The following is a 12312-nucleotide window of genomic DNA, read 5'->3' as shown; positions in this document are numbered from 1 at the left end:
GTGGGGTTGGGGGTGCTGTGTGTGTAGGAGTCAAATTAGCACGTGTGCCTGTCATTTTCTTTTGGTTTGTTGTATTGGTGTTTCAAAGACCCCCTTGAAAACGAGATGATTCATCTCAAGGGGTTTATCCTTCAATAAAGGTCAGTCTACACGTGAGAGTTTGGGGTCTTACTTCCTCTGCTGCTGCTTCTGCATGGCGATTTCAGACAGCTGGCCCTGCAGGATGAGTTTGCGCTGTTTGTCCACGTCACCCTCCATCCGGGCGAACGCGTGGTTCCCCACCTGGCCCAGGTCTGACTCCAGACTTTCATCCTCAGAGTCGTCTATATACACGCACGCACGCAAACACACACACACACAGGTTTAAGAGAAGTATTGTTTACTCAGTTCATTCTGATCCCGTATGCTCTGACAAAGTAAGACAGATACATTCATTGTGCTCTTTTGTGTGTGTGTGTGTGTGTGTGTGTGTGTGCGTCATCGAGGTCATGAACTCAGAAATCAGAAGCCAGGCTCTAGTAGTTGTGTTTCTGTGTGTATTTATCCACATTCTACAACCATACATGTTTTAGAGCCGAACAATTAATCACAATTATATCAAAATCACAATATGGGAACGTGCAATATCCAAATCGCAGTAAGTAAAATGTGTCACAACATACTGTACCATTAAATGCAGCATTGTGGTGCTACAGAGATGCCCCAGCCTACAAATCATATTCTCCAGATGTAAGGGAACATGCTATATATATATACACACACATGAAAATGAAATGGAAAAATTTGCATTCCGACTAAAATCTTATTGCATATCGGAATTGCAATATCTGTAAATAAAATAAATAAGGATAAAAACATGACTTTTCTTTGGGCTACTGCAATTTTCAAATCGTAGGAGGCACAATATTTGTTAAAAGGAGAAATGTGGGTCAAAATACAATTTTTAAATTAAATACTGTCGTGCTGCAGAGAAGTCCTGGCCTACACATCATATTCTACAGACTTAAAAGTCGAGATGAAATGGGTCTGAGAACACAATATAATGTAAATACAGCACTGTGGAGTGCGTAGTTGCTGGCTGGCTCACTGCGCGAGCCCCCAGGGCAGGACCAGACCGGAGGCTGCCTCCGGGGCGGGCGGATAGCCGTTTCCAAGCCCAGGCAGAGTGCTGTCTGCCAGCTTGAAGTGTCAGACGAGCCACGGTAAATAACGATATTCCTGGAATGCGGTTACTTGTTACAGTTACTGTACATGTACTTTGCATTCTACATTAAATGAAGACTACCATTAGTTTTATTTTGTATGTTACATACTTATTGGCCAAGTATATTAACATTTATGGGCTAGAAAAGGTCTGCCCAAGTAGGCACTAGGCAGCCATGTTGCCTGCTCGGAATTTTCTCTTCGCAATGAAGATTTATTGACAGCTGTCATGTCGTGATATGATTGGTTGAAATGGGGTAGGAATTTGATAGTACTACCTGACCTCAGCAAACGATGACTGTTATGAATGGACTCTTAATGAATGAACTTTTGATTTGAAAAACCCAAGAAATTGGATTTTTGTGATTTTTGTTTAGCATATATTGTTAAAGCCCCAATCAGTAAGATTTTTGACATTTTTTACTGTAATATAACAGCTTTTTAGTCACAGGACATGGTAGATTGACTTGTAATAAGGAGACCCTCGTCTTTATTTATCCCACACCGCCCTCCATTGGCCAGCACTGGGACTAAGCAGTTTGTCTGCCACGTCCCGTAGCAAGAAAAAAGAAAAAAGAAAAGCATGCACGCATGCGCTGTACAGCGGAAGCGCTGTGTTCATGAAAACAAGTAAGTAACTCGATTCGGATTTGCTACGAAAATGATGTTTCACGGAACTATGGATTATTATTTCATCACGTGGTGAGTACCCGATGTCACAACATGTACACAGAGCTTTCTGGCGCTGTGTTTTGTTGACTTTGAACGGCGATATCGTTATCGATACTATTGGACCCAGAGGGCGCAGTTTCTCCAACAGTAAAACTTGGAAAACTTACTGAATGGGGCTTTAAATAGGTGCACTGTATAACCAGGGATGTGATCTAAAATAGGGGGGGGGAATTACATTTTTCATTTCAGCTTGACTTTAATAAAACATCTTTGTTTGGTATAGATCGCCACAAAAATCACACCATAATAATTTCAATGTGTTTTTCAATTAAAATGAGATGGAAATAATTATGTAAAAATGATCACTCCCTCCAATATCGTGAATCATAAAGCAATTGCAATATCAGTCAAAATAATTGCAATTTGATTTTTTTTTTCTCCAAAACTGTTCAGCACTAATGTGTTTCTGCCTGTTTGTGCCTATCGCTCCACATCCATCTGTGTGTATATTAGTCTGTTATTATTATAGTGTGTTATTCGGGTTGATTCACAGGCGGGCTGCTTGCTTTGGATGGACAGCTCAAGGCCACAGCGTCTGTTTGAACCATCAGGACAGCACACAGCAGATCAATGCAGAAAACAGGCTAACATGTGGGTGAAATGTTCAGTAACATTCCTCTTCACCCAAAAATAAAACTGTGCATGCAAGGCGCTTTAGGGTGGTAAACTAGAGTCACACAAACTAGAGTTTACCCCAGATGGCGTTTGAAGGCCGGTGACATTTTTGGGTTGAAGTTGAACTTTTAATGCACAGACACTGAAGAACGCAAATGCTTGTGCGTGCCAAAAACATTTCTTGAAATTAATACAACTTAGAAATAGATATGTAGTGTTGATCATATATTGAACTATGTACTGTTGATCATATAGTGAACTATGTAGTGTTGATCATAGTGTTGACATTCGCTGTTTACTAGAAATTGCAGTGCATTCTGGGTATTTTATAGTAGACTATAATATAGTTAATCAAATTAACCGTCGCGCTCCCTCCTCACCTACTGTATGTGCACCTATCTGTTCCGTTCTTTTGGTTTGATGTAGTTTGTGTTGTTTAGTCCTTAGTTTTAGTTAATAAAGTATTGTTATAACTTATTATTTTGGAGTATGACTCACTCAGTGTTACTTCCAAGTTAGTGATATGATGACGTCTACAGCTCAGCTGTACAGAGGAAAGCCCTGCTGATAATCAATGATGAGACACACCTCCTCCACCCTGAGTTTGAGCTGCTTCCCTCAGGGTGGCGCTATAGAGTACCCCTGCAAGGAAAAAGATCTACAAGGGCTCCTTTATTCCTAATGCAATTAATGTACCGGTAGTCGATAAACGACAGTAATGTGAACAGGGGACATGAGAACGCAGGAGTGCAATACTGACTACGTAATCTATGATGTGATGTGTTGTCACTAGGCTGTTGATGTTCCCTTCTGCAGACATGTCTGTGCTTTTTGTGACTTTCATGTAATTTTTGTAGACATGTCTGTGCTTTTTGTGACTTTCATGTAATTTTTGTAGACATGTCTGTGCTTCCTGTGGCTTATATGTAATTTTTGTAGACATGTTTGTGTTTTTACATAATTGGGTGAGACCAATGACAAATTTCCTGCCTTTGCATGGACAATTAAGTTTTTTCTATTTCTATTTCTATTCTATTCTATTCTATATGATGACTGACCGGCAGACAGACCGACATAAAGTCAGTCAGACAGACAGACAGACAGACAGACAGAAAGTCAGACAGACAGACAGAAAGTCAGACAGACAGGCAGACAGACAGACAGACAGACAGAAAGTCAGACAGGCAGACAGAAAGTCAGACAGACAGGCAGACAGACAGACAGACAGGCAGACAGACAGACAGATCAATTGTTTTCTGTTTATTATTGATACAGGAGTTTCTTTCCAAAATGAGATCTCAACCACTTGAAAAAATATCACTCCAGTTCTTAAAACAGGACACACAGTGCGTGTCCTCACACACAGTGTGTGTCCTCACACACACTGTGTGTCCTCACACACACTGTGTGTCCTCACTAAGGTTTGGAAACATTTCACCACGTAAAGAAATCCCGATGGCGGTGTCCCTGTTAGACTGCGTACCTTCCAGGCTGCCCGGTTTCTCTGTGATGCGGATCTGTCTCTCGGGGACGACCGGCTCGCCCTGCGAGTTGCCGATGTCGGCCGGGATGAGAGGCAGGCTGGACCGCTCCTCCTGCTCAGAGCGAGGGTAGTACAGAGGCAGCAGCCTCCTGTACACCAGCTGGGGGAGCGCACACACACACACACACACACACACAAACACGCGCGCACACACACACACACACGCACGCACGCACGCACACACACACAGGCAAAGAACAAATCATACAAATTATTCACAAAAATGAACAACATTGATTGAATTCATTTAGAGTATTCTGCTTTGTAAACTCTTTTTTAAATGTGCTACCTGCGTATAGTTATTATTGTCATTATTATTACATATAATAATACATAAAAAATAATTTATGAATATAAATTCAAAAATAAATCAAAATTAAATTTAATTATAAAAAAAAAAAAATCCCCCCCAAAACATGGAAACCCCAATCCCTGAAGAGGAATTGAAACACTGAAAACATTGAATGAATTGAACCATATTCTATTCTATTCTCATCTAGTCTATTCTATTCTAAAATCCACTTGACCATAACCAACAAAATAAATTAATTTGGGCAAATACCGCAAATCTACAGAGATTCTGCAGCTTCAAAATCCCAAAACTGCCTTCCAAGATGCAGCGCTATCAAATATTTTAAATTCCTAACCAGTCTGCATTGCCTAAACACAGTTTCCCTGTGGGCGTCACCTCAGTTACCATGACAACAATCTGGGAACCCAGAGTCCATCAGTCTGACGACTAATAAGACTCTGGGACAGATGGTTTCCGGTGTAGAGCGGAAGTCTATGTTGTGGTCGTTGTTTACAGTTCGACTGACACGAGAATGCAGATGGAGTTAATCGCCGGTACTTTCTGTAGGTGCTTTAGGTACTTTCTGTAGGTGCTTTAGGTACTTTCTGTAGGTGCTTTAGGTCCAGATGTACTTTCTGTAGGTGCTTTAGGTACTTTCTGTAGGTGCTTTAGGTACTTTCTGTAGGTGCTTTAGGTCCAGATGTACTTTCTGTAGGTGCTTTAGGTACTTTCTGTAGGTGCTTTAGGTCCAGATGTACTTTCTGTAGGTGCTTTAGGTACTTTCTGTAGGTGCTTTAGGTCCAGATGTACTTTCTGTAGGTGCTTTAGGTACTTTCTGTAGGTGCTTTAGGTCCAGATGTACTTTCTGTAGGTGCTTTAGGTACTTTCTGTAGGTGCTTTAGGTCCAGATGTACTTTCTGTAGGTGCTTTAGGTACTTTCTGTAGGTGCTTTAGGTCCAGATGACATTTCAGCTAATCTCTCTAAACAGATAACTGCACATGAGACGTCATCAGACTGTAAACAACCATGGAAGTGGAAGGCTTGGCGCGGACATAAACCCCGAAATATATTTCCCAGAGTCTTATTAGTCGGTAGTCAGATTGCCATGACAACAAGCCAGCGGCTGCCTGCAGTCGGAGCTAAAGGTACAGTAGTTGGGCAGGGAAGTGGTCTGAAACGGTACACACCTCCTCCGTGTCCGACACGGCAAACACCACTGCTTCTATGTCGTTTCCGTAGTTCTCCAGGAACCTGCGCACCGTTCCTGCAAACACACACACACACACACGCGCGCACACACACACACACACGTGCGCGCACACACATACACGTTACTGTACGTGTGAGGACTTTTGAACTATTTTAGGCGAGCGACCATGTATTAATCCGTTGTGCAGTGATTTTTAGCTGCACAGTCTCCCATCACCCACCATCTTCACTTCCTATGGAAATGGGGAAGTAGTCCCTGAAACAGTACTTTATTTTGGTACATTTCATGTTGATTTGACCAAACTCAAATCTCCTACACAAAATTGACAGGTTTAGCTATTGAAGATTAGTTACCATTCAGCTTTAGAGCAGGTACAAATCCTATTTTTTTCCTCTTCTGTGATAATTTCTCATACTAGTATGCCCTTTATATAACAAACTGCAAAACCCTTCCAAACAAACACTAATGAGAAATTGTTGCCCTCATTATTTTACAGCAATGATATGTCTCATTTTGTATGTTTGTAAATCTAGCTTCTAACTTTTTATGTTAGAAGCTGCAGGTTTCTTGAACCTGGATTGTGTCTAGGATACAATTTAGCTGGTTTTGGTCTAACACAGTTCTATACATAGCCAATGACGTCTAGTGCTGTGTGTGTGTGTGTGTGTGTGTGTGTGTGTGTCTTACTGAAAGCAATGTGTGCAGCGTCCTCTAGTGGGTAGCCTCTCTTGATCGTGTTCACCACACACAGGCCCACAGACACCATGGACTGCTCTCTGTGGCGAGAGGAAAAACACTCTCAATACTCATGTACGTACATAACATAACACACCACCTGGTTAGCTGGGACACACACCCATTCACACGCACACACAATCTCTCTGAACCAGACAACTTGCATACAGTCGCAGACAAAGCAAGCATTCAGTTGTGAACTTTGACACCAAATGATGCCGATGGCTTTTACTTTTAGAGATTTTGATTTTACAGAATGGTGACATTTACTCTGCAGAATGATCGCCTTTGACACCAGATACTGCTGATTTTTATTTTCCTTTTTCAGGATATTCTAGGCTACTTGATGCATGAATAGAAGAACCCTATGCTAGGAGCTGCAAGAAAAGACTTGAAATAAAAGGAGAAATACACCGAAAGCATTGTTTTATACTTTGTTGCTGGAGGCCCGATGACATCAAGAAGATATTTCTTCTTTGTACTCTGCGCCTCACCCCACATTCACAACTTGGTTGATCGTTGCTTTATTCTGACAAATAGTGGCTGATATGAGAGGCTCCAACTACATCTATGTCCATTTTGAACAGACAAAATGTATTTTTCATTGCTTTGATATTAGATTCATAACATTACAGAGACATTTATTCCTGTCGTCTTTCAAACAAAAGTTGTAGAGAGCCAGGAAGCTTTGAATGGCTGTAGTGTACTTCTCGTTCCATTTTGCACTTGCCAGGCAGAGTACTGTCTAAGAGTTGCTGTTTGTTTTTGAAAGTGTCTTTAAGTAAAGTTTATATACATTTAGATTGGCTGCTTGATTTACTGACTGACTGACTCAGTGATTCCCAAACTGGTGGTCCGCTAGAGCAGGGGTTCCCAACCTTTTTTGTGCCAAGGACCGGTAGATACATGGAAAAAAAGGTTGCGGACCGGTTGTCAATTTGAATGGTTTTAGTTAATATATTTACTCACCAGGTGGCAACAAAGGGTAAATAACAGCCTTTTGTGTTGTACTGTATGTAGCCTACAGTATTTATGTTTTACATACAAACATAAATAAACGTCAACTTGAAACTATGTTTCAACTACCACACACAGCCTATAATATTATAGCCTATGTTTATAAAAACAAAAACAAAAAAACATTTGGACCGGCTCACGGCCCGGTACCAAATGCGTTGCGGCCCGTTACCGGTCCGCGGCCCGGTGGTTGGGGACCACTGCGCTAGAGTATTGGATTTTTATTTTATTTTTTATACAGACAACAGTTTTTACATATACACATTAACCCTGGGGAGTAGTAGGCTTGGGCCGATTTTCGGAAATATTGTGATATTCTTGGAAATATCACAATTTCAGAGGCTGTAGCGGGCTCAGTTTTAATGCCAGAGTGAAGTTTCTGGTATCATACTAGAAGATCTAAGGCACCAACCATGTCATGCTAGCTTGTCAGGAAGATGGGTAATAACGATCCAAAGTTAGGATAGATTTTGGCGAGGGAGGGAAATAATTTTGAAAGTGGTCCTCTTTTTCACAGCCTAATGTTGGCAGGGGTGTGTGTGTTTCCCTGTTTTGATCCAGTAGCCTTTCTGGTGCTTTTGCATGGTTAAATCAGCTAATTTTATTTTATGGGAAAAAAATGGTTGGTATCCTGTGGTCCCTCGGAAATTTGGTTTGGTACATAGTGGTACTTGGTCTGAGAAGTTTGGGAACCCCTGGGCTAACTGCTTGAATGGTGGTTCTTACGTGGCCAGTTGCATAATGTTCCTGTAGCAGCTGAAGAGCGAGCTCTCAGCAGCCGTCCTGTACTTGGTTTTGTACTTGGGCCCCACCGTGTGGATGATGTACCTCGCTGCAAGGTTGAAGCCTTTGGTCATCTTGGCCTCTCCTGTTCGACATCCTACACACACACACACACACACACACACACACACACACACACACACACACACACACACACACACACACACACACACACACACACACACACACACACACACACACACACACACACACACACACACACACACACACACACACACACACACACACACACACACACACACACACACACACACACACCTTGAGCTGATTGTTTCCGATTTGGATGATCAAAAAGTGATGAGGATGGACAGGATTAGGAATAAGTACATTAGAGGGACAGCTCATGTTGGACGGTTTGGAGACTAAGTGAGAGAGGCCAGATTGAGATGGTGCACGTGCAGAGGACAGGAGACATGCTGGTTATGTCGGGAGAAGGATGGTGAAGATGGAGCAGGCAGGCAAGAGGAGAAGAGGAAGGCCAAAGAGGAGGTTTATTGATGTGGTGAGGGAGGACATGCAGGTGGTTGGTGCCACAGAGGAAGATGCAGAGGACAGGAAGAGATGGAAACAGATGATCCACTGTGGCGACCCCTAACGGGAGCAGCCGAAAGGAGGAGGCTTATCAAAAACTGGTACTAGATTTGTAAATGTTTTCTCAAGTTTCAATACTTGTAAGTATGACATTCATCATTCTAAGGACAATGTGTTACGGATGTTTTTTTACTGAGTACAGTACCACTGGGTCCTTACAATACATTTTCACTAATGTGAAATAGCTGTTCAACAGCTTCACACAGACTACCAGGTCTTTCAATGTCCTTGTAGACATTTGAGGTCCACTCTACCGTCTATAGACTTGTTCTAAACTAGAAGGACCGCACCGCGGATATATGCCTCCGCCAACAAGTGAGCAGTCGACATCCATGTCTGTCCAGACTTTTGAGCCAAATGTGAAGAAATCTCGTCAAGGTGTTAATGAGATATCGCGTTAACAAGCTTGGAAATGGCGTTCGTGAGATCACAGTGACCTTTAACTTTGACCACCAAAATCTAATCAGTTCATCCTTGAGTCCAAGTCGATGTTTGAGCCAAATTGGAATAAATTCCGCCAACGCGTTCCTGAGATATCACGTTAACGATCTTGGAAATGGCGTTTGTGAGGTCACAGTGACCTTGAACTTTGACACCAAAATCTAATCAGTTCATCCTTGAGTCAAAGTCGATGTTTGAGCCAAATTATACGAAATTCCGTCAAGGCATTCCTCAGATATCGCGTTAACGAGCTTGGAAATGGAGTTTGTGAGGTCACAGTCACCTTGAACTTTGACCACCCAATGTAATCAGTTCATCCTTGAGTCCAAGTGGACGTTTGAGGCAAATTTGATTAAATTCTGTCAAGGCGTTCCTCAGATATCGCGTTAACAAACATCGGACGTACATATGGATGGACAACCCGAAACCATAATGCCTCCAGCCTGGCTATCGCCGGCGGAGGCATAAAGATGCTACATCAGAGGAATAGGGGACAGCATTTATGAGTCTCGTGGACATTTTCAGCCCATTTGACAATTCAGAAGTGCCAGACTGGAGCAGCTGAGCATCATGTGGCCAGTTCTGCCTACAGTATGGAACGTACAGTATTTCTGTGCTCTTCCATTGACACTCATGATGTCGGAGTACACGCCATTTTGCCTCCAGACTTCATCGTCTTGGATCTGATGAGTTCAAATGTAGTTGTTCTCCCTCCCCAGTGGCGCCCCCTGCTGTACCTTTGAGCTTGAGCAGCTCGTGCCGGAGCTCTGGCCCGGCCAGCTGGTGGATGCTCTCAGAAATCGTGTTCTTGCAGTTCAGAGACTCGTTGCTGGTGTTGACGACGGCTGTGCAGTTTAGCAGGGCAACGTCACCGGTGCTGTGGAGAGGGGGGTCAATAAATCAATGATTCTGTATTAATTTACAGGCCTGGAATTAAGCTATTTTTAGGGCAAGGTCACTTTTGCCTTTGATAACTACTAACAAACTACAAAGCTATTGGGGCATCGCGGCCAAAACATCGCGGCCTTGTTGTAGGACAACAAGGCCAATGGTTATTAAAATCATTTTTTCAGTCGGTTTTCCTCAACAAAATAAATATCTTAATATAACAATTAAGTGCGGCAATGTGATACAGCACATTATAGATGGCTCAGAGGGCATGGATCGTATCCAAGGTTTGTCCTACTTAATGGAACAGCGAACAAATTATTTTATAAATGTTACTGCAAAATCTACAAGAAATAGCCTAATAGGCTCCATACATATACCCATACAGGATGTGGTTCTGATTCATTTTCATGAATAAAAACGCTTTAACTACCCCCCCCCCCCCACACACACACACACAAATCGCACCCTGATACTATTCATGATTGTCTTTCCAAATGACAGCTATTTTAAAAAGTCTAAAGTATAAGTTGGATTTCTTATTTGTTCACTCACTGCATTCTATTTGTGCTCAATTCAAGTGTGGAAAATAGTCCAAATAAAGACAAATGTCAAATGTGTCCTAACCTGATTACTAGTGTATGCTGATTATGACTTCAGTAAACTGTGTTTGGTGTCTCCAGTCTCTGAAGCCATGTTATCTCTTCAGGTTTCATCAGAGCCTGAATGTGGAACTACTCGAGCATGTGTTGAAAGCAGTGGGTCACAAGACGAAGCGAGGGGAGTTAGCCTTCCTCCCCCTGCAGTGTTGGGAGCAACAGGAATGTGGTCATGTGCTGCACAACAAAAAGGATTTATAAGGTGCTGTGGAGACTGGACAGAGACACACACTGCTGCTCACGACCCTCCCTGCTCAGTAGCATCTTAATTCTCTTCTGAAAAACTTTACTGTTATCGTAAAGCCTTTTTTTCAGCTTGGACTACTCACTTCTCAACCCAGCTGTCTTGCCTGTTTGTTGTTTTCCCTCCCCATCTGTTTGCTTTATCTTTTGCCTTTTTGTGTTTTATTTCAAATGTATTTTTATTATTATTATTCCATCCACATATAGCTCCTTTAAACGAAAAGTTTTTAACTGTGTTAAAGTGTTTAACGGATAATTCTGTCAGCATCATCTACTCACCCCCATGCCGATAGTGATGTTTTTTAGTCGACAAAACAGTCCTGAAGTTTCACAGCAAAACGCTGTTCCAGCATTCTCCTAACGCAAGGGTTGACAACCAAGTCAACAATTGAGCCAAGATAGCCTGATATTGCTGTTTGACGTGATCTCCTCTTGATAACTAATGCAATAACTGATGTTATATTTTTCCACTTCCATTTACTGAGCCTCCCCTGAAAATATTTGAAGCCCCCCTGGAGAGGCCCACTTTGAAAACCTCTGTCCTAAACAATTGAAGTGGATGGTTACTTACCCGTTGGTTACCAACTTTCAAACGTGGGGAAAAAATGTCTCCATACTGCTCGTCTGGTGTAATCCAAGGCTCCAGAAGCCAAATTGACTTGGATTATGTGAGGTGAGGAGTATATGGAGACATGGTATGTTTGTTGTTGTTTTTTGAGAATATGAAACAGTGTTTTGCTGTGAAACTCCAGGACTGTTTTGTGAACTAAAATACTTCACCTGTCCTTCCATCGGTATGGGGGTGAGTGAGTAGATGAATGAATTCTCATTTTTGGGTGAACTCATCCTTTTAAGGGTGGATATTATCTTTAAATGCAGTCATTTATCCCAGAGTTTCTCTACCAATGAATAGGTGTGGTGGGTCACTCAGTCTTAAAGAGCTGCTTTAAAATAATTTAAAGAGTTTCACTGTCCTGCATGAAAGCTGCTATATCAATCAAATTCGCTCACGCATTCATTCACATATACGAGTAGCATGTAGGTCTCACACCTCAGGATCTGATTTAGCCTCATATAGGCATCCAGGTGTTCCAAACTGGAATGAAAGAGGCGTGACCCCATGCCACTTTCTGCTGTTCACACACTGAACTGATTAGACAACATCAGATGTGAGTCACGTGAGTGGGAATTAATCAGTGTGAAGGCAGCCATAGTAGAGCAAGGGGCAAAAGAGAAACACTGATTGATTCAATCCAGATTGATGAGAGTCAAATCTGATACTTGATTGGTCTGAGCCCTCTGACATTCTGTCTCATCTCGATAAGAGAACGTCCGTTC

General features: G+C 42.2%; 1 protein-coding gene across 4 annotated transcripts in view; it reads right to left on the bottom strand.

Annotated features, from left to right (window-relative positions):
* gdap2 (ganglioside induced differentiation associated protein 2) overlaps window positions 1-12312 on the bottom strand; it is a 55218-nt gene that overhangs the window by 37646 nt on the left and 5260 nt on the right. For all 4 annotated transcript variants that reach the window (XR_014552751.1, XR_014552752.1, XM_083638015.1 and 1 more), the window contains exons 3-8: window positions 9922-10061; window positions 8075-8228; window positions 6284-6372; window positions 5574-5650; window positions 4034-4193; window positions 173-323 (exon numbers count right to left, since the gene is read on the bottom strand). Coding sequence is in view for 2 of the 4 variants with exons in the window: in XM_083638015.1 (XP_083494141.1) it covers window positions 173-323; window positions 4034-4193; window positions 5574-5650; window positions 6284-6372; window positions 8075-8228; window positions 9922-10061 (771 nt within the window). In the remaining 2 variants the exon portion in view is untranslated. The remainder of the gene's footprint in view (window positions 1-172; window positions 324-4033; window positions 4194-5573; window positions 5651-6283; window positions 6373-8074; window positions 8229-9921; window positions 10062-12312) is intronic.

Source organism: Poromitra crassiceps (genome assembly GCF_964638095.1).
Source record: "Poromitra crassiceps genome assembly, chromosome: 6".
Classification (NCBI taxonomy): domain Eukaryota; kingdom Metazoa; phylum Chordata; class Actinopteri; order Beryciformes; family Melamphaidae; genus Poromitra; species Poromitra crassiceps.
Note: the sequence above shows the minus strand (reverse complement) of the source record. Positions and strands in the feature narration are given on the sequence as shown.